Source organism: Typopeltis vanoorti, chromosome 19 (genome assembly GCF_054136105.1).
Source record: "Typopeltis vanoorti isolate ZY-2024b chromosome 19, IOZ_Tvanoo_1.0, whole genome shotgun sequence".
Lineage (NCBI taxonomy): Eukaryota > Metazoa > Arthropoda > Arachnida > Uropygi > Thelyphonidae > Typopeltis > Typopeltis vanoorti.
This window is the reverse complement of record NC_143567.1, coordinates 91,782,450-91,806,227: the sequence shown is the minus strand read 5'-3', so window position 1 is coordinate 91,806,227 and position 23,778 is coordinate 91,782,450. Positions and strand designations below refer to the sequence as shown.

Here is a 23,778-nt window from a genome sequence, read left to right as displayed (position 1 = left end):
CAGTAGCTGACTTTTCGCTGTTCGCCCTGGTTCCCTGGCGAAAACAACGGGGGCCTTGTTTAACCGGGCGACGCCCCAGCCGGCATGAAATTTTGTCATGTTGTACCATCATTTTTTATTTTGGTTTAACCAATAAGAATACAATTTGGTCGGCTAAATCCCAAATTGCCAGCCCATCCTCGTTCGTTCAGTATCAAAGTAGATACCCAACAGGGTGCACCACGAGAAGGTGAGGATTGGACATTAGGTCAGAAGCCCTGGTCGGTTCTCCGCATTCCTTTAAAGGCTATGTGGAGGTCTCCTCTCAGTTATACAGCTTTGACCCTTAAGCACCCCTTTTTAATTTAATGAAATTTTAATTTAATATAATATAATATAATATAATTTAATAATTTTAATTTAATGGGGTGCTTTTAATGAAATGTATTTGTAAAATCTAATTAGTAACTTTTGCATTAATTTAAATAGAATGTCATATAAATACATTATAAAATCCCTTGGAATTACTTTAAGAAATTGACTTTCAGGATTGAATTTCTTTTTCTTCAGACTAATTGCTTTCATTTTATATAAATAACAATAAAATAATAAGCTTCATAGATTGAATAGATTTTTAAAATATATCTTCAGAATGCAACCACAAAGAAATACTTCTGGGTGTGATGATTGTATTCTGATTCATGTCCACTGTCCAGAAGAGAGAATTTCTAATTCTCCAGAAAAGAAACATGTAGGTAAAGCGCTTATATATATATATATAATTGTTTTTAATTTTTTGTTTATTTGTGCTATGCTTGGTAAGTTAATTAGTAGATTAATTAATTATGTCAAACAAAAACCATCTTTTTTAAAGTCAAATAACTTTCATATAACTCTACTATTTGTCATGAAGATAAAGTAGAAAAAAAAATTTCTTTGAGCAGGTCATTCTTTATTTTTTATTATTATTATCATTCAGGCGAGTCAAAAGACTCATTGCGAGAGGCCCCCCCCCCCCCCCCCAAGAAACACAAAATCCATCAAGACTCATCGAGGGGAGGTCCCCCTGAGAAACGCAAAGTCTGTCATACCACTCCTTAAACTTATTGACCGTTCTCGCTCTTACCACTCCATCAGGCAATGCATTCCATGGTTCAACCACCTCTTACAAACAGTTTCCTTTTGTAACTTCCAGGGATGGCCTCATGTCATCACTCCTTCCTGCTGTTCAACAAGTGAAAGAACTCCCCAGTGTCAACCCTGTAACCACCTCTCAACAACTTTATAGAAGAGTTTATCCCAGGTAGTTGTGGGAGAGATATTTAATTTTCTGGAAATTATGTTTCAGAAAATGCAAAGACATTCTACCTTTTTGCCATTCTACTTTTCAGAACACAGGGACTACATCCGTTTTCACCAATACATCCACTCTGGTCTTGCAGACCATGCGCTGGATACCTGCCATGGTGGAAGAAAGCCACAATAACACATAGTAAATTCAAATACGAAAGGCTATTCATGGAATCAGCCTCAGTCCTAAGAAACAATCCAAACCTCAATAAATTTGGTTGCATGAGACTGCCCCAAATTTGGGAAACCTCCATCAGAAGACCTTCAGCCCATTCGGCCCAAGAATACCAACATTGCCTGCTAGGGGACACCATCAGGACTTTTAGGAGAAAGAATAGCTTCCTGTTTCATTCCTTATTTACTGTATGTTGTGCCTGCGTGCACGTGTCTTGCATTTAAGTTCCTGTGATAATGGCAACGTGATGTTGCCGAAATATTAGAAGTGTATTAAAATTTATTTTAATGTATATTCTGTTTTATGTTGTAATTTCTTTAAGCTATTTAGTAAGAATGTATAACCAACATCTAAGCCTTTTCACGAGAATTCTACCTTTAATTTGTCTAAAATGATATGAATTTGTTGGTTAAAAAAATTATATTAGTATTTTTTATTAATAGATATTCATTGTAACAACAGAGTCATCACAGGAGGTCTGATTTGACCAGCTGTTAGCTAATATGGTAAAGTCATTCACACACATGCAATATATTGCTAAGCGGTATTCCTTGCTCTCCAACAAATAGGCTGTGGGTGAATTCTGCTGTGGCCTAGATGTCTATGAATGTGACTAGGAGATGATTTTTATTATTGTGCGTGTGTGTATGTGTGTGTGTACCATTGCTTTGCTTATTGGAGGCTAAAGTTTCTTGAAGTAAAGCAGTAACCCTTATCCATCCACAGCTACTTGTGTATGTTATGAGTTCATCAGGTTTTTTATTTATGAAATTAACTTTTCATAAATGGTGTTGGAAGTTTATTTTCCACTTGGTTAGACTAACTTATAATAAATTTAGTTTAATCCTTTATCCAAGTGTAAGCAAAGTTTGCACCTGAAGTATCTTCAGGACTGAGGCAACTCATGGTAAAGGTGGACCAAGCTCTCATCACTCCTTGTCTCAGTATCTCCCATAATGCAAAGCACATCTCCTTGCGGACATGTATAATTTTACACGTTGAAACTAAATTTATTATTTTCATAAATGGATAAGGTGTTAAAATTTCTTCAATATTCCAACACATTTCACTCTTACCATTTTCCATGCACAAAATCTCTTCCTCACTTCCTTGTTCACTGCACTCATATACATCAGAATAGCCTCCTGCTCCTCCCCCCTTTCTCAACCCTTTTCACTCTATATGCATCTATACTCCCACCTCCATATTAATAATCTGGTATTTCACCAAATTAATATGGAAGTGATAGTATAGGTACATCGAATTAATATGCAGGTGTGATTGTATAGGATGATACTGATATAATATGAAAACATCTTAGCAGATAAGCAAAGTTCACCTCTTTGTTCATCTGCTAAGTTCTATATATATTTGCTTGCCCTCTCCCCATAACCAGTATACTAGAGTTCTGAAGTTACCTTAGTTACTTGTCACACAAACCCTTTCCCAACTTTCTTCATTCCAAACCAGATTTGCTCACATTGGTTGATGTGATCAGAACTTTCTGGAGTAGTATCACTACCTTCTTGTCATTGCTTGTCACTGTCCTCCTTATCATAGCAGCAGCATAATCGTGTAGTCTTCTCAATTGTTACAACATACTTTTTGAACGGTTGTAGGTCTGTGTCGACCTTCATCCCATATCTTGAATCTTTTTTACCTCTTGAAGCATAGTTTCACTGATACAGGTAGCCTTAAAATTCTGCACTCATTCCAAATACAAAACTTGGGATAGGTGAGTGTTGCTGGTGTTTTATCAGCATTAAAACAGCAACCTCTACTCATCTGCCTAAGTTAAAAGTCTATTTAATCTTTTAATCATACTTTTATACATCAGCAAACATAGTATTTGTCAATACATATATCATTGACAAATGAAATTTATATTTCCTGTTTCCCCCCCCCCCCCATTCCAATACAGAACTTGCTAGTGTGTTTCAGGCAAGCAATCTCTCCATCTGTCTAATCCATTATCCATCTCCTTCATCTTATATACCAACTTGCCATTCATTAGTCTATCAAATCTTCTTTCACTATGCGTTATTTCCGCTTCCTAGTCTTGTCCTCACTATTGTCCTGAATATAGTCTTGTCTTCACATTCACTAGTCTATCAAATACCCTCTTGAAATCTTGTACAAAACATTTTGTCTTTTAGTAATTTTTCATGAAATTCAAGTACTTTACCAAATCAAGACTTCCCTTTTTAAAAATCCACAATGACTATCATAGAATGCTATACCTATTAGTCATGGTCTTGTTAAAATTAACTTCTCCAATACTTTAATGATAACTGCTTATATACATAGTGGTTTGTAATTGGAAATCTGTCCTAGTACAGTCTGACATAGCACATTTTTCTTGTGGTAACAGTAATACTATTTTGTTCTCCTTCCATTTTGGGATTCTTTCTATTGCAAGACTTGCTAATTAACCACATCAGAGACACAATCAACTACTTTGCATATTTTCTAAACATATATATGTATGTGTGTGTGTGTGTGTGTGTGTGTGTGTGTGTGTGTGTATAGAAAGTTTTTTAACTTGGGTATATTATGCCCAATATACTATATACATAATATACCCAAGTTAAAAAAACTTTCCACATCTATCTCTCATCCTGAGATTTTATTTAATAAGGTCAAAGTACCTTGTGGCAACTTGTTTAGGTAAAATTCATAAGCTCTGCATTACTTTAACCTTAGCATTCTCAGGTCTGACTCCCACTGACGACATCTCAATAAAGGTCGAAACCGATATGGGTAGTGTTGCGTCGGAAATAACTGACCCGCTATCAGTCAGCCATTTGTTTCAGACCCAACATGAGAAAATAGTGACTTACGATAAAAACATGCTTATACTCTCAAGAGCAGGGGTAATGAAGTAATAAATAAATTGTAATCAAAAGGTATATCAACTTAGTTAATAATATTGTTGTATAGTAGTCCAAATACTATTTTAGAATCATGCCCAATATGGGAAAATTATGTTGAACATATCAGAGTCGTATGTTAACCAATCAACGGAGGGTCAAATCACTACGTAATAGTCCACAATGACACAGCAGAAAACCCGTATTGTCATCCAGTAACCCTGCTGTAACACTTCCGTCAAGAGAGAGACATCGAGAAAAGGATATGATACCATCGATACCTGACGAATCAGAGATAGATAAGTGAGTGACAAAGACAGTACAAGAGACAGAAGAAGAGAGAGCACTTGCGGATAAGATATAAGGAGTGGTGTGCACTTTAAACGCTCTCTTGTTCCTGCATTTTTCCTGTGTTCCTGTTCAAAGGCCGTGAGGGCTGAAGAAGCTTGTCCCACGGTATCCAGCAACTTTCCACGTTGTTGTGGGACCCGATGTGCACAAGACGTCCGACAGAACATTGGGAGACCAGCAGACAGCGCCATTGGTGAATCTGCCACCAATGTGAGGATAGCGAAGGCGATACTTCGAGAAGAAAGGAAAGAGATAGACAATGGACCGATAAGGGAATCCTGTCACATCAGAGGAAAACCCAGTACTGAAGTTAGGGAACCACTTCACTACGGAAAACAGCCAGTAAGGTGCATATCTTTTACCTTATATATATCAAGTATTGTAGAACCAGAGGAAACAAAAAGAAGGAAAACTTTAAGCATAGCCCTGCTAGAACTAGGTGATCTGTTTTTGGACTAACCGTCTGTGATGAGACCTTCCTGTGATAGTTAAAACCTTTATGTAAGAGAGACACTATAGTAAGACAGTTATGAGAAGATTCATTATGTGTGATAAATCTGTGAAGGCCCTGTTATTTACATTGACCCTATAACTTGTGTAAATTTCACAGCATAGAATTTTGATACTCTAACTAAGATAGTAATTGTTAAATTGAGTGAACATATTATGTGCATTTAGCTTACGCTGTATTGTCCAAAATTTGCCTATCCATTAGAGCATCACTTAATACTAATGCAAGGTACAGAGATAAGATTAATTAATTGATGCTCTTGGAATATAATCATATATGCCTGTGTGATAAGAAATGTGTGAGAGTGATTTTAACGCTTAGAATAATTGAGTGAGCTTATTGCAGTTGCATGAGTATTTGTGCATGAACTTGTTTTTTATGTTGTTATTACATGATTTCTGTGTATGATTTTTAGCAATTAAATGTATTCTTTTAAATCAAAGCTTGTGAGTTCGTGTTTGAGACTGAATTACCACTTAGAAAAGTTCGGATCTGTGTAAGTGGGAGAATACTGTATGCAAGGTAAAAGGGGGGAGCCACGACTGCACACCACGTGATCCCTATACTCAACTAAATTGTCAAGATATTAACTAGAGTAAACCTTAGTATCAGAAACTAGTTACTGGCTGGCACAGTCGATCTCAAAATAATTTGCCAGGGATTGATTTCTGATACATGTAAGTTAAGATATAAAACTAAAGGAAAGTATAGAATAACAAAGAGAGAGAGAACGACCAAACCCCCGACGTAACAGTAGTGACCATTGCCTATAATGCATAGCATCATACATCTCCACAAGGGAATGTGCTTTACATTAAGGGAAAAATACTAAGGAAAGTGATCAGAGCTTAATCCACCTATACCACAAGTTGTCTCAGACTTGAACTACGTGCAGGCACAAACTTGACTGACTTGTCTGTTTGCTTGCTTGGGAAATAGGATTAAAAACCAAGTTTATATAAAATTACTCGGTATCTTGAATACATATATATATATATATATATATCATCTACAGGTTTTTTAATATCGTGTGTATGACCCCTTGTATACTTCTAATTCTTGTAGCATTTGCTTTTTTAAAAGGGCATTTCACAACATCATTTCATACTGGTGTAAAATGTACTGACAGAGTGTTCCTTAAATAATTCCATGACATCCTTGTAGGGTTTCACTTTGACACCATCACCACCTACCAGTATCAGCCTCCTGTAATCATTCTTCATGTTAACCATGTAGCAGAAATTCTGTTCGATTTCTTTGGTTTGACTGTTCAATTATTCTCTCATATGATGCTATTTCTTTCCTTACCATGATTATCATTCTTTTAACCTGCATTTTATATCTCTCCTAAATCTAGTCATTGTTTACAATCGTACTATATTCTTTACAAAAATATCTTTTTCCACACTGTTTGCTTAATTTCAGTGTTCATATATTTCACTCTTGAAAGCCCATGTAACTTAGTGGAAGTGGCATTTGCATCCACAGTACTAGGCTGCCTGAAGAAAGACCTAACGTCAATTTTAGTCACCAACTACATGAACTTTTTCTAAGCCTTTCTTCAACTGGTTCCCAAGTTGTCAATCTCTGGCATGGGCAAGTGGGTATTTTTCTCCTGGAAACTCAGGTTTTTCATCCTTTTAAACTCAAAAAAATTGAACCCACACTATTTCAGATAGTAACATACTGTGTTAAGGATCACTTGTTTGCCATCTCTTGACTGGATGCTTAAATTTAGTGATGGTCTTGGGCCAGCTATGTTTGATTGGCTATCAGTGCAGATTGAATTCCCCATTCAGTTTCCAAAAGTTAGATAGGCCAAAATAGCCTTGCTTACTCCCTATAAGGAAATAAAAAATATTACTGGATAGTGGATTTATTTCACTCCTTTGTCATTTGTTTCTGACTCTTGGTATTCAGTGTGTATTGCCTTGTATCAGATGTGTCCTGACCACTTCATATGTTTTACTAATCTCCTTTTTTGTGTTTCATGCACTTCATCATCCCATATAATACAATTTGATTATGGAGCTTTCCATAATCATCTGCTTTGTAGGTTCACATATTCATTTTTGACTGAAACCCTTCCCTGCTTAACTGTTCCCAAGTCAGTAATTTACTCATGGTCATTCTGACTAAACTGATGGCAGTTTTAATTCCTTAATTGCAACTACTTCTGCTGAGGTTCTTATGAAATATAATACTAGAAACTTGTTGCTTTCGTCACTTACTGTCTGAGGTAGTTATTGACAAAAATTCAAATTCTGTGTGTTCCATACTATACTCTCTTTCCAGTTGATATTTCTGTAATTGAAATTTTCCATTAGGATCACCTTTCAGTTACTCAACAAATTTATCTAAACTTGTGTCTATATTTGTGTATTGAAAGTTTGTGTGTACTTATGCGTTATTAATTCTGTTGATCTTAGTTTTGTACTATGACTATTGCCTTTGTATATCAACAATTCTAAAGGGCTTTTATTCATTTTACTTTCATTTTTTAATGAATGATACTAATTTTTGGGCACCCCTAAACTATTTAAAATTTTATTATACACTTTAATAAAGTTATGTTTTATTGTCTTATTATTTATGATCACCAGAGATTTGAAGGATACATAGTAAAGATTGTGAAGATTCCACAGCATATTGTTTCTATGATAAGGAGGATGCTGACAGTTAGATAAAATCGACTCTTATTATAGCAAACACCATTATAATAACTACATAAAAGTCCCAACCAAAGACAAGCCCAGTAGGCATATTCCTATGCTAAAGGATGTTGCTGTGGTAAACTATGCAGTATGCTAAAGTGATAAGACAAACTTAAAAAAGTGATAAGATCTTGGATAATAAAAGCGAAAGAAATCTAGAAACAATGGACCAGTGGTGGCTTGAACATAAGCACTGCGACACTGCAGCACCCCCAAGGAAAAAATAAAAAAATTAAATTTTGTTTGTGTTTATAAATAATAACAATGCTTACAACATTATATAAATGCAATACAACATGTTAAAGGTTACAACTTATGTTTTGACCTTGATTGAATAGTTAATAATTGGAATTGTTCGATTAATGCTTTAGATTACGAAACAAACGCACTGTGATCTAACGCAGTGTCGGAATTATCACATGCGGCCAATTGCAGCTAGGCTCACCGATATTCGTTTCCACTTCTCATTGCACGTTACAAGTGATTCGACACTGCTCATTTGGGCAGTGTATCGTATGCTTGTGCGCGTTATTTCTGTGGATACGAAACTTTTATTGTTCGTGGTGAGGGTGAACTATTTTTTGCAAATCTTATTTTATTTTGTTAAAATAACATATACAGTAAAACTCCATTTTTACGTTCCCGCAATTTATGTTTTCCTGCCATTTACGTCATTTTCTGTTGATCCCGTCTTAAGGCCTATTCTTATGATATATTGTTTTCCAGCCATTAACAACTTGATGTGGACGTTATTTCCTGTGATTTGTGTTTTTTATCGGGTAGCAACACTGATTTTTGAATCGATTTCCTCTCATTCAAATTGATTTCTGCAGAATCTGCGCATTTCTGTTCCCAGATGGCGTTGCTTTCAGCTGTAGCTTCATTTCCACCATCACGGTGATGACTTGCACGCTTGTAGTAGTGATGAGTGATACTTTGGTTTTTCAATCACAGTACAAATTGATATTGCAGAATTTCTGGTATGTAATTTAGCGTGTGATAGTTGCTTTCAAGTTGCAGTGGTGGATGATCCATGTTAGTAACATGGAGAAAAAAGACAGAAAATGTATTTCCATAGAAGAAAAGATGGCAATTCTGCGATGTGTAGATTGGCATGCCAGAACACGTGTGCAATTAGTAAAAGATCTTGGACTCTCCATGTCCACTTTGAACACGATAGTAAAAAACAGGTCAAGCATTGATGGTGAAGCACAGATCAATGCAAAGCAATCTGATGCTATGTCAAAAAAACGAAAATATATCCGGACATCGACATACAATGAATTGGATAAACTTGTGGCAGGGTGGTGTGTTTCTACGAGAGGGTCGGGTATTCCAATCGATGGTACTATACTCCGTGCAGAAGCTCTTGAATTTGCTGCGAGGTTGGGGGTTAATGGTTTTACTACGTCAAATGGATGGATTGATCGTTTCAAGACTCATCACAATATTGTGTATAATCAAGTGTGTGGAGAAAGGTAATAGTGTTGCAGGGGAAACTGTAAACCAGTGGAAACATGAACTAAAGACTTTTCAGGACTACGAACTGAAAAATATTTTCAATATTGATGAAACTGGGCTCTTTTATAACATTCTGCCAAGTAAAACATGTTTTAAAGGAGAGAAGTGTCACAGTGGAGAACTCAGCAAGCAGAGGGTAACTGTTTTGCTCATGGTCAATGCTGATAGATCAGAAAAATTTCCTCCACTGGTAATTGGTAAATTTAAAAAGCCAAGGTGCTTTAAGAACAGGAAAAATCTGCCTACTAAGTATGATGCCAACAGCACAGTGTGGATGACTGGCAGCATCTTCATATCCACCATGCATGCTCTGGATGCTAAAATGGGGGCAAATCACTGCAGAATACTAATACTGTTAGACAAATGTCCTGCACACCCTAAACATCTGCAGCTCAGAAACATTAGATTAGTGTTCTTTCCCCCTAATTGTACAAGTGAGCTTCAGCCATTAGATCTGGGTATTCCGGATCTAATCCATACATTTAAATTGAAATATAGAAAAATGCTTGTTGAAAATGCTGTGTTTATGCATGCTAATGGTATGGACCCAAAACAAATGACCAAATCAATCCTTGACCATGCATTATGTGGCCAAAGCATGGTTGCATGTTACTCCTGAAACCATATCCAACTGTTTCTGGAAGGCAGGAGTTACATTTGTGGAAGAGGAGGAACAACTACAGGAAGAAGAAGATATGTCAGAGCCCAACAACTGGTATGTGGTGGATGAGTCTTCCTCATTCCAAGACTATGTTGATGCTGGTGTAATCACCTCAATGGTACCAAGTGTAGAAGACATCCTTTCCAACCACCTTGGTGAAGAAGAGGATGAAGTGGTTGAAGAAGAGTGTGATCAAGAACCTACAGTCTCTACTAGTAAAGAAGCAATGGAAGCTATCTCTGTTTTGAGGCGGTATATTGCAAGTGCATCAGGAGACGATGGGGCATTAATGCCTTATACACTGTGGAGAGGTACGTGGAACTTATAAGAGTGCAGAAAAAGCAAAAATAATCAACAATTAAAGCTTTTTTTAAATAGATAATTATAATAATTGTAAATTCATTTATTTTCAGTTATTAAATTTTGTAATCTAGTATGTAGAGTCACATACTAGCAGTAAGTCATCTTTTAGTCTTTTTTTTTTTTTTGATTTTTTACATTTCCTGTTATTTACACTTTTTTCCATCAGTCCCCTGGAAAGTGTAAAAAAGGGGTTTTACTGTAATTATTTATTTATTATAGATACAAGGTTGAATTATGACGAGTGTCACTATTGAAAATATGAAAATAATTATATTTTTTCAATTATCATCACACAAAACAAATGCACTGCAATCTAACACAGTGTGAGAATAATCGCACCAATAGCAGCTAGACTCGCCGATATTCGTTTACGCTTGTCATTGCATGTTACAAGTGGTTCTGACACTGCTCGTTTGGGCAGTGTCGCTTACAGATAAACTGTATGCATGCGCGTGTTATTTCTGTGAGATACGAAACTTTTATTATTGGTATTTGTTCCTGGTGAGGGTGAAATATTTTTAATAAAGCAATTTTTTAATGTGTAAATTTATTTATTAATAAAATTGGTTACTGATTAGGAAAAAAAGAATTTTTATTTATTTATTTATTTTATTTTGTATATGGAGCATCCCCACTTAAAATTTTCTCCGGCTGCCACTGCAATGGACCTAACATGGGAAAAGTAAATCAATTAACTTTCCCATAAAGCTGAGACTGATAGAAACATGCATATTCAAAAGTGCCATCTGTGGTTGTGAGATACGGGTAATAGTCAAAGACACTGTGAGGTGAATATTAGCTTTCAAAAGAACATTTTATTGAAAGATTCTATGAATTGGATGGGTGTAAAACTTAACAAATGAAGAACCATATTAAGAAAGTATACTGCAAAAAGAATCTAACGTAGAAAATAATTCAAAGGAAATTAAAGCTTTTTGGACATATCAGCAGAATGGATAACAGTAGAAAGATTAAAACCTTGGTACAATGGATCGTATAAACAGAGGATGTCCAAGGCAAGAGTGGATACTTAATGCGAAGGTATGGAAAGAGTTTGCAAGATTTGAGTCACCTGGCAATGGACAGAGAAATGGCAAAGAATGATGAAACAAGCATTGGACCCATGGGCACTGATGATAATGATGAAACTGTTCACTATAAAACAATTTATTTGGTTACTAGGGGTTTGCCATAGTGAGGCTGCATAAAAAGGTACCTGTACCAGTGTACAAGTATGATCAGACTGCACCTACATTATTGTCTACAAATTTGGTCACAGCTAGTTTCTGGTGTAATGAAAATGGAGAGGACATGGAGATAAGTAGCCAAGAAAATATCAAGAATCTGTAATATTTGTTATGGGAAGAGGTTGAGGAAATAATAAATTTACAGAGCTTCTTAATAGATAGAGGTTATACAAGAAACTTAAGTTGGTGAAAGGATTTTACCACTTCACTATGAAGGGAAGTATATATTAAGTGAAGGAATTGAGGAGCAGAACAATAGGCTGTCTTTGAAAGTTGATTAAATGTGTGAACAGGAGAGTGAGAAGTAAATGTTTTATATATAGAATGGGGAGAATATGTTGCAAATGTGTTTAAGGTAAAATATGATAAATATAGTGCTAGTTGTATGAGACTTCTGCTGAGTCTGAATCTATGGAATCTCCATTAACGATGATTTTCTAGTTTTGTTATATCGATTTCATACGTTGATAATATACAAACTGAGAATTCCTTGAATATGAATCTCTGTACTGGAATTGGGGGGGGAAGATGAGAGAAGCTCTAGTGCTTAGAATTTCATTAACAGCAATAGATTATATATCTTTTTTAGATTAACTATAAACTTTTTATTTTAACATTGACAGAATTTTGCTGAACTGTAATAGAGCATGAAATTGGTGTGAACACATATGAATTTAGACAAATTTAGCTTTTTATTTTATAACAAACAGTTTGTGGTATTTGAAAAATATTGTCCTCTTTCTTTTTATTTTGGGAAGTGATATATAACCAGTTACATAATAACTGAATTATGATACAATTTAATAAGATAGGGGTGCTTAAGGGTCAAAGCTGTATAACTGAGAGGAGACCTCCACATAGCCTTTAAAGGAATGAAGAGAACCGACCAGGGCTTCTGACCTAATGTCCAATCCTCACCTTCTCGTGGTGCACCCTGTTGGGTATCTACTTTGATACTGAACGAACGAGGATGGGCTGGCAATTTGGGATTTAGCCGACCAAATTGTATTCTTATTGGTTAAACCAAAATAAAAAATGATGGTACAATATGACAAAATTTCATGCCAGCTGGGGCGTCGCCCGGTTAAACAAGGCCCCCGTTGTTTTTGCCAGGGAACCAGGGCGAACAGCGAAAAGTCTGCTACTGGAACAAATCTGAAAACAAACCCCAACTCAACATCACCAGAGTTAAAGATCGGTACTATCAACGTAAGAAGCCTGAATGGCAAAGAAATGGAGCTAGCTGAGGAATTAGATAAGTACCAAATCGACATAATAGGGGTAACTGAAACAAAAAAGACCAAAACTGGTGAGATCTTTCTGAGCAATAAATACAAAATGTTATATTCAGGCAATGACAATCAAGGAAAATAAGGAGTAGCCATAGTATTCAACACAAAATATGAGGCTAATCTTCTTGAATGGCAGTCAGTCTCAAGTAGAGTAATGTGGGCAAATATGAGAATGAGGAACTGGACAATGAGACTTATTTGTGCCTATGGTCCCACAGAAGGTTCTACTAAGGTAGAAGTGGAGGAATTTTTTGATGCTTTAGAAAAAGCAACTGACACAATGAAAAAGGAAAAGTGGGTCCTTGTTGGGGATCTAAATAGCAGAGTAGGAAATGATTGTGAGACATACAAAAATATTTTGGGAAAATTTGGAGAAAAGAGCAAAGCTAATAATAATGGCAAATATCTGTTGGATTTCTGCTCAGGACATGGACTGGTTATTTCTAACACCATGTTCCAACATAAAAATGTGCACAAATTCACATGGAGAGAAGAGGCAAGGAATAAGAAAAGTCTCATTGACTATGTTATTGTTGATAGTGATGTTTTCTCCCTGGTGCAGCACACCAGAGTGTACAGAGGATTTGAAATTGGAAGTGATCACTATTTAGTCTTGAGCAGGATAAAATTGAATTTCATATTGAAAAGAATAACACGTAAGAAAGTTTTAAAGCGAATAAAAGTTGAGCAGCTCTCAGATGTGAACTGTAGACTAAAATACACAAAGATTATTGAAAAGAAAATGAAAGAGTTTGAGAACAGGAATCAAATCTTGGAGATTCAGTGACAAACTCTGAAGAAAACATTGACTGATTCTGCCAGAGAGGCATGTGGTGAGGTTGTGTGCAAGGATAAAAAAATCAGAACTCCCTGGTGGACACAGGAAGTTAAAGAGGCAGTGAAGGAAAAGAAGAAAGCATATCAAAAGTTCCTGGCAAATAAGTCAGCTTTTACTCTTACAGAATACAGAGACAAATTAAGAAAGCTAAACAGTGTGTAAAACTAGCTAAACAAAAGTCATGGGAGGACTTTGGCAAGAATATAGAAAATAAATATCAAGAAGGTGGCAAAATATTCTTGAGGTTGTTGAAGAAGCTTAGGAATGGAGGAAAGAGTGCTGTAAAAGGAGTTAGAGATGATAAATGTGGCATGAAAACTGGAGAAAAAGATATCCTTGAAGTATGGAGTAATTACTTTGAAAAACTGCTAAATGAAACAAGCAGTGATGACAGTACAGTGATAAAAAAACACTGACCAGGCATGCAGTCAGGAATACATATCCATACTTGAAGTAGAAAAAGCCATCAAAGGCTTGAAATGTGGAAAGGCAGCAGGAGTAGATGATATTCGACCAGAAATGCTTTAGTATGGTGGTATGAAAGTCTTATAGTGGCTGCACTGCATTGTTCAGAAAGCCTGGACAGAGGGACGAATTCCCGATGATTGGAGTAGAGCTCTCATAGTACCCATATATAAAAAGGGAAATAAAACTGAATGTGAGAATTACAGAGGTATTTCCCTACTGAGTGTTCCTGGCAAGATCTATGCAAGTATACTTGAGAAACGGTCGAGAAGAATTGTGGAAGAAAAGCTGGTTGAAGAACAAGCTGGATTCAGGCCAAATATAGGCTGTCAGGATCAGATCTTCACTTTACGACAAATAATCGAGAAAGCATGGGAATATAACAAAGATCTGTATTTAAGTTTTGTCGATTTGGAAAAGGCATATGACAAGGTGCCAAGAGAGAAGCTATTCAATATGCTGCAGTTATATGGTGTCAATGGGGCATTATATCAAGCAATACTTAGTCTTTATTTGAGTTGTAAGTCTTCTTCTTCTTATTGTGCTATCATCTATCAAAGGTCAGCGACCATCCTGGCAAACAAACTGCGCTCTTGTGCTAATCTGAGCAGTTGTGCACTGCTCTTTCCTGTCCACGTCTTGATGTTGTCAAACTATGATATTCTTTTTCTTCCTCTAGTTCCTTTGCCATCAATTCTTCCTACCAAAATAGTTTGTAGAAGTTGGTATTTGCTGTTTCTCATGATGTGTCCAAGATATGATGTTTTTCGTTTCTTGATTATTTGTACAAGATGTTTAGCTTTGCCAATGGATTTTAAGACATCTTCATTGGTAATTTTTTCTGTCTATGATATCTTTAGCATTCTTCTGTATAGCCACATCTCAAAGGCTTCGATTTTCTTGATGGTTGTCGCCTTCAATGTCCATGTTTCAACTCCATAGAGCAGAATAGACCACACGTAGCATTTCAGCATTCGGCATCTGACCTCCATGTTATGTCTTTATTGCAGAATAGTGTTCTCATTTTCATGAAGGACTGCCGTGCAACTTCAATCCTTGTCTTTATATCTATTTCTGGGTCCCACCGTTCATTAAGCCAGCAACCAAGATATTTATATCTTGACACTTGAACAATATTTTTCCCATTGAGTGTCAGTTTCATTGATGAGGCTGGATGTTTGCTGATGATCATGTATTTTGTCTTGTTGATGTTTATATTTATTCCCATTCTTTGGCTTTCTATGTATACTCTGTCAACGAGTTTTTGGAGATCCATAATGTTATCTGCAATTAGCACGGTGTCATCTGCATATCGTAGGTTGTTAACAATCTTTCCATTTATTGTGATTCCCTCTGGACATTCTTCCAATGCTTTTTTAAAGATTATCTCTGCATATATGTTGAACAGGAGTGGTGAGAGCACACATCCTTGTCTCACTCCTCTTTTGATGTTAATATCACTGGTGGTAATGTTGTCTAATTGAACGGTAGCTGACTGATTCCAATACAGATTTGTTATTAGTCTTATGTCTTGTTCGTCTAGCCTTATTTGTTGAAGGAGTTCTATTAAGTTGGTGTGTCTGACTTTGTCGAATGCGTTTTCAAAATCTATGAAACACATAAAGACAGATTTCTGTTTTTCTATGCATTTTTGTATCAATATTTGGGTACAGAAAAGGGCCTCTCTAGTACCAAAACTATTCCGAAAGCCGAATTGTGTTTCACTTAGAGTTTCTTCACTTTTTCTATAAATGCGATTCTGAATTACTTTCAAAAATATTTTTAATGTTTGGCTCATTAGACTAATAAGTCTGAAGTCACCACAGGAATTCGCTTTGGGTTTCTTTGGGATAGTGATAAATGTAGATTTGAGCCAATCTTTTGAGCTGACTATGTCCCCAGGTAGCGGATCGGGGAACAGCCTTCAGATATGGAGGTTAGCTGCAATATAAGCAGAGCAATCTGGCGAATAAGCAGCCGTGGACCAACAGCGACTGAGCTATCAGGGCGTGGGGGAGCAGAAGTGGCAACTCTGTCTCACTTAAAACCTCACAAAGCCCAATGACAACTCGGTGACATGGCGAGTAGTGCCGCCATTAAATAAGTACCTACTGGGGTCACTGCCCCTGACATTGGGAAGCAGCATTGTCAGTACTGACACAAGGTTGAAGCCAAATGATGACGGAAAAGCTTGTGATCAGAGATTTGCAGATGGCAATATGATTATATTGTGTACGTCTGTAATACTGCGGAGCAGAAAGCAAATGGAGAAACTACTGCTCTACCTTATCTCCAGAACAACCACCATGGCGAGCAAACCCTTACAATTGGCCCCAAGTTCCCGGCGTCCCTTAAATGGGACAGGGGTCCAAAGAATCTCCGGGCTCAAAATGGTGTCCACTTTTAAAATTGCAACTTGGAATGTCAGAACTCTGTATGAAGCTGGCAAATTAAGAAATGCCACAAGAGAAATGAAGAGGCTGGGCATCCGGATTTTGGGAATTTGCGAGACAAGATGGCCAGGATCTGGAAAGTGTCAACAAGATAATATGACAATGTATTACTCTGGGAATGATGAGAACAAACATCGACATGGTGTAGCTGTAATAGTAGATGAAGAAATCAATAAATCAGTAATAAATTGGATTCCATTTTCTGAAAGGATAATGCTGTTACAACTTAAGGGAAACCCCGTTAACATAAATATCATCCAAGCCTATGCACCAACAGCTGACAAAAGTGAAGAAGATGTTGAAGAGTTTTATGAACACCTAAAAGAGATTAAAAACCTAACAAAGAAACATGATATAAACATAGTGATGGGTGACTTCAATGCAAAAGTGGGAAGAGGGGGTGATGGAGAAATTGTTGGCGAACATGGCTTAGGCACCAGAAATGACAGAGGAGAACGCCTAGTCCAATTCTGTCAGGAAGAAGATCTAACAATAGCAAATACCTGGTTTAAACTTCCACCCAGAAGACTGTATACTTGGAAATCGCCTCAAGATAACCAACATAATATTGTCAGAAGTTGTAAGTCAGCAGTTAGAATTGAAGGAAGTACAGGAAGATGGTTTAATGTTAAATCTGGTGTGAGACAAGGATGTACGTTATCCCCTCTGTTATTCATTATCTATATGGATCACATTATGAAGGAAAGTGGTATTAAACCTGATATCAAAATTGGAGATGTTAATGTCAGCTCTTTGCTTTATGCGGATGATGTTATGCTTCTAAATAAATCCGCTACAAGTCTGCAAGATTCTCTGACTAAATTGAATAGCTGTTGTAATAGATATGGTATGAAGGTCAGCAATAAAAAGACAAAGACAATGAAAATAGGCAGAATCATTGAAAATGTTAACTGTGTTGTGAATGGAGAACCTGTGGAACAAGTAAAACATTTCAGCTACTTAGGCACGATTTTTAGTGAAGATGGTAAATTAAATAGAGAAATAGACAACAGAATCAGCAAAGCTGGTATGGTGGGAAGTCAATTGAATAAATTCATATGGAATAAGAGAGAAATTAGTTGGAACACTAAATTAGCTGTATACAAGACAGTGTTCAAACCAGTTTTAACTTATGGATCTGAGAGCTGGGTCAGAAGTAAAACACTTGACCAAAGACTAGAGACCGCAGATATGAGAGTCCTGAGAAAGATTAGAGGCGTGAAAAGATGGCATCAATGGCAATATCATATTAAAAATGAGGATATTAGGAAAGAACTTGACATTGTCGGCATCCAGGAATGCGTTAGCAGAGCTAATCTCAGGTGGTATGGTCACTTAAACAGAATGGACGAGGAAAGGTTACCAAAACAAGTGTTCTCTGCCAGGTTGGCAGGAAAACGACCCAGAGGAAGACCAAGATATAGGTGGATTGATACGGTACAAAGTGCCTTAGACGATAGAAATATAAGATCTGATAATGTTGGAGTCTTGACAAGTAACAGACTGATTTGGAGGAAAATTGTAGATAGGAAGTTAGTAATGATGTAATTTTTTCATGTAGTACTGTCATATCCTGTACACCCCTTGAGGGTACATGGCAGGAATTTGATGATGATGATGATATAACCAGTTACATAATAACTGAATTATGATACAATTTAATAAGATATGAGGAAATAAAGAATCTGTTGCTGGAGATGGCATAAGATAATGTCACTTGAAGATATAAAAAAATATTGGTGTGTTTCATGTTAATGGGAGGGGAATAGCATTGATATACCATGGAGAAGAGAGAGAGATGAATGAATGAACAGAAAGTTGTTGAAAGTTTATTTTTCACTTGGTTAGAATATAATAAATTTAGTTTAATCCTAAACTAAATTTATTATGAACAGAAAGTGTTTATAATTTTAAGTAAGCTTGAATAAGGCCATGGGATATTATTTCATGCATTCCCTTAATATGCATAATAATAGACTTGGTTGTTTAAGTGGAATCTGGCAACAGGAACACACCCTGAAGAGCAGGAGGAGGAAGGAAGATAAAAGGTAAAATAGCATTACTGATAAGAAAGAAATTCAAATCATTGTGGCAATAGTATAATTTTAGGAGAGGAATGGATAATTGATTTATAGCTCACACACAGAGACGATTGACTGATTGAAGCTACTTAGTTGTGTATGGTAATGAGTCTCGAAGGAGAAAGTGCGACTCCAGGGTTTCTGTTCTGGGATCACTGTTTAATTTATATATTGTAGTTTGTAACTTGAAAGAAGATATTCAGATACTTCTGATGCTAAATTGGAGAGAGCCCTGATGTCATGCCGTTATAAGAGAATTTGAATATCTTTTGTTGTTTTGACATTTGAATGGGGATGTCATTTCAGAGTTGCTAAATGTAAAGTCATGCACTTTGACTAGAGGATATAGAAAGATGTATTGTAGTGTGTTGTAATGTAGTGATGGTGGATAGAAAGCTGAAGTTCAGGCAATGTATTACAAAAGTTGTTACTCAGAGAATTGTCAGCATACCATTTTCATCCATTAACATCATCTTACCATAATCATTCTTCCTTCGAATTGCCACATATCTGAAAAAAAAAAAGTATGGTTTTTCTTGGCCTGATTTACTAATTTCTGCTCATACTGTAGTTTTGCTGTGCTTACCAACTGATCACCTTCCTGCCCTGCTGTTTATACTCCTTATGCAAGTGGTTGCTACCATTATTCATCTTGTGCTACCTCCACAGTATCCCCTTCTTCCAAATTTCATGTTTAATCCCTTTATTCATCCATTCGACACCTACTTTATTCATTCTTTTGACCTTTTGAAAATTTGCACATTGATGTTTTTAATTATCTTTTAGTCAGTTCCCACAAACCATTTATCTCCCTGCCCACTTAACATCTCATTCTATGCCACAGCTCCAAGCTGTTTCCTAAGCTTTTCATAATCACCAGCCTTGTAATTCCATATATATATATATGTATATTGGCGTACATATTTATTCAGAAGATAATGCTATGAAAAAAATTAGTTTAAATGACTATAATACCGAAAATAAAAAGAATCAAGTTTAATGCTGAGATACTAGTAGTTTCATTGAACAAAATTCAACTTCTTCAGGTATCAAAGACAAAGAATTATGTAAAATAACAGTGACATAATAAAATTACATCAACAGAACTAATATAAAAAACCGAAGTATACAGTTTAAAACAGTAATCCATGGTGGAATTCCATTTATGCTTCCTTAATACTGAGATACTAGTAGTTTCATTGAACAAAATTCAACTTCTTCAGGTATCAAAGACAAAGAATTATGTAAAATAACAGTGACATAATAAAATTACATCAACAGAACTAATATAAAAAACCGAAGTATACAGTTTAAAACAGTAATCCATGCTGGAATTCCATTTAAAGTTGACTACATGCGAGAGTTGTCACAAGAGCGCCAGTATTGGACAGTGGCAATGTATGCATCAGAAAGATTGTAGCTAAGGCTGTTATTTATATGGGATGAATCAAGGGATATTTCTTTAGATTCGACTATCTTCCTTTCGAGCTCATCATAACATCTATGAATATTAGAAGTTTGTGGCCAGTCTATGAGGTGTTGAAGGCCTTCATCCGAGTTAATAGAGAAGAGAACGTGGCTTGAGAGAGAGCACTGGCCCTGGTCCTATTGTAGTATATGTCTCTTCTGTGTTCTTCAATACGTAAAAGGATAGATTTAGCCGTCTGACCATAATATGGTTTGCCACATTCACACAAGATCTTGTAGACTCCTGGATACTGGAGAAGGAGATATTTTATTTTAGGTCTACTTAGTATTGATCGAAGTTTTGGAAATGTAGTGAAACAAGTTCTAATGTTAAATTTCCTAAGAATTTTTGCCAGTTTTGGGGAGAGAGAGCTAATGTATGGTAAAGATAGGAATGCTCTTGGGGAAGAAGAATCTTCAATAGTAAGAGAACGACAGTGAGAGATAAATTTATCAATTTTCTTAAGAGAGAAACCATTGTTGACAAAAGTCCTTTTTAGTAAATTAATCTCATTTTCAATCTCTGTTTCATCTGTTAATAAAGATCTGGCGCGATGTGCCAGGGTTGAAATAATTACAAATTTCTGCAGAGGGTAGAGATGGGAAGAAGCAACATTTTTAGAAAACCAATGTTGGTTTTCTAAAAATAGAGATTTTGATGTTATCAGTGAATCTTGTGAGTTCAAAAAAGTCCAAAAAGGAAAGACAGTTGTTGGATTCCTGTTCGTAGGTGAAATCGATATTCTCATGAAACACTGAGATAGTCTAGAAAAATATTGAGGTTATTTAAACCGTGTTTCCAAATGAGGAATACATCATCTATATAATGGTACCAGATTTTGAGTTTCAGTGTAGAGGAATTTATCGCCTTTTCTTCGAAGTTCTAAGGAATATATCAGCAAGAATCGGAGAGAGCGGACTGCCCATAGCCAATCCTGAGTTCTATTTGTAAATCTTATTTTCGAATTTGAAGTATCCTGAATTTACACAGTGAGAGAGTAAAGAAAAAAATTTCTTGAATAGTTTGTTCTTGAGAAGATGGAGGACTTCTTGAGTAGTTACATACGTGAAGAGAGAAACTATATCAAAACTTGCCATTAAATCTGATTTGTCGAGTTTGACGTATCTGATTTTGGAAACAAAATCAGCTGAATTTTTTATATGAGAGAAGGAATCACCAGATAGGTTTTTCAAGAAAGAAGCAAGGTATTTAGATAGGGGACTTTATGCCCTCAGCAACTGGTCTAAGTGGAGAGTTCAATTTATGGATCTTTGGGAGTCCATATCAGGGGCGGCTTGTGCATAGGCACTGCAGAACTGCAGCACCCCCAATTTTTCTCAATATATAAATATATTTATTAATTTATTTATATTTGCTTATAATATTTAATTTTATCATCAACAATCCTATACGATTCTCTTATTTTGTATGAAAAATAATAAAAATCCATCTTGTAGCGCCTAGGAGGGCGAGGGATGCTAGCAGCACTGTGTTTACCACAGTGTCATATTGCTACGCATATGCACGTCATAGTGAGATGCGAGCTATTAGCGTAATGCGGCACTGTCCTTGCGCAGTTCCACTGTTGTTTATATGCAGTTTACGCCAGTAGTAGAGTGTTCGTAGTGCTTATCGTGTTTACTCTGTCTCTTTAAATATTTGGACATTACAATTAAAGGATTTAATTGTAATGTCCAAAAATTGTAAATCCATTCCTTTAATTACAATTAAAGGAATGGATTTTATTTTTAAGTAATTTTGAATTATATTAAACTGTCTAATTTTATCTTTTATCGATAAAACAATATATTTTTTCATGAAACAAAACAAGAAGAATATATTTTATTTTTAAGTAATTTTTAATTATTACCAAACTGTATTTATCGATAATAAACAATATTTTTTCATGTTTAAGTTTTACCATAATTTTGATATTTTATCCAAACACGTATACACTGTACTTACAGTGTGTGTGTATATTTCGAAAGTTGCAGCACCCCCACGATTTCAAGCCACGAGCCGCCACTGGTCCATATAATCATGGGATTAGTGGATGAATCGATCTCAGGGAAAGACGGATGTTTCTTGGCAACTCTGAGGTGGTTTCAGTAAATTGTTGGTCCTGTTTTGTAATTCTCTTGTAGGGGTCACTATTTAATTCAGAGTAAGTGTCAGTTTCTAGTAGTTGCAAAATTTTATTATGATAATCAGTTTTGTCTAAGATGACAGTAGCATTCCTTTGTCTGCAGGGAGAATTATATCATTATTTTTCTTTAAGTTTTATATTCTTTTAATAGCTGATCTTTCAGAATAAGAAATGTTATCAGTTGGGGGTCTTGCATGATTTTTGGTAAAAATAGCCTCCATACATAGAAGGTTTGCCTCTTGGTTTGGAAGTGAGGATGCTGCTTTTTCTATCTTAGTTAGGAATAGTTCTTTAGATATTGAGGTAGGAGCAATAACAAAATTGAGACCTTTAGCAGGTATAGTTTCTTCTGCCGATGAAAGGGAATGGGAAGAATTATTTATGACAACGTTTTTTAAATAGTTAGAATTATGATGGGATGAGGGACGATCCTGCATACATTTTATAGCTTCAAATTTTCTGATGAGATTAATTTTATTAGTGTTCTGTGCTTTTGAAGTCTTAAGAGCGCTAATGTCTTTTAAATTGTTCCAAGATGAAGTGTCCAGAGAATTATTTAAACGGATATCTAGAGACGTCTTCTTAGAGAAATAAGAGGCTAGACTACGTTTGGTGTCAACAATACGTTAGGATAAAAGCTCCAGTTTAGCCTTGTGGTAAATTCTTTGAGTTCTAGCTGTTTCACTACGTTTCCAAAACTTCAATTCTAAGTAGACCTAAAATAAAACATCTCTCTCTCCAGTATCCAGGAGTCTACAAGATCTTGAGTGAATGTGGCCAACCATATTACAGTCAGACGGCTAAATCTATCCTTTTACGTATTGAGGAAAACAGAAGAGACGTATCCTACAATAGGGCCAGCGCTCTCTCAAGCCATATTCTCTTCTCTGTTAACTCAGATGAAGGCCTTCAACACCTCGTAGACTGGCCACAAACTTCTAATATTCATAGATGTTATGATGAGTTCGAAAAGAAGATAGTTGAATCTAAAGAAATATCCCTTGATTCATCCCATATAAATAACAGCCTTAGCTACAATCTTTCTGATGCACACATTGCCACTGTCTAGTACTGGCACTCTTGTGACAACTCTCGCATGTAGTCAACTTTAACTAGAATTCTAGCATGCATTCCTTTTAACTGTACTTTGGTCTTTTATATTAGTTCTGCTGATGTAATTTTATTATGTCTGTGTTATTTTACATAATTCTTTGTCTTTGATACCTGAAGAAGTTGAATTTTGTTCAACGAAACTAGTAGTATCTCAGCATTAAACTTTATTCTTTTTATTCT

At 35.9% G+C, this 23,778-nt stretch overlaps 1 protein-coding gene across 3 annotated transcripts in view; it reads left to right on the top strand.

Moving 5' to 3' along the window:
* Window positions 1–23,778, top strand: part of LOC150096339 (uncharacterized) — a 110,396-nt gene that overhangs the window by 12,297 nt on the left and 74,321 nt on the right. For 2 of the 3 annotated variants that reach the window (XM_090409401.1, XM_090409402.1), the window contains exon 2: window positions 631–730. In XM_090409401.1, coding sequence (XP_090265527.1) covers window positions 631–730 — 100 coding nt within the window. Of the gene's footprint in view, window positions 1–630; window positions 735–23,778 lie in introns of all 3 variants that reach the window. The other variant, XM_090409403.1, reaches the window with a different exon arrangement.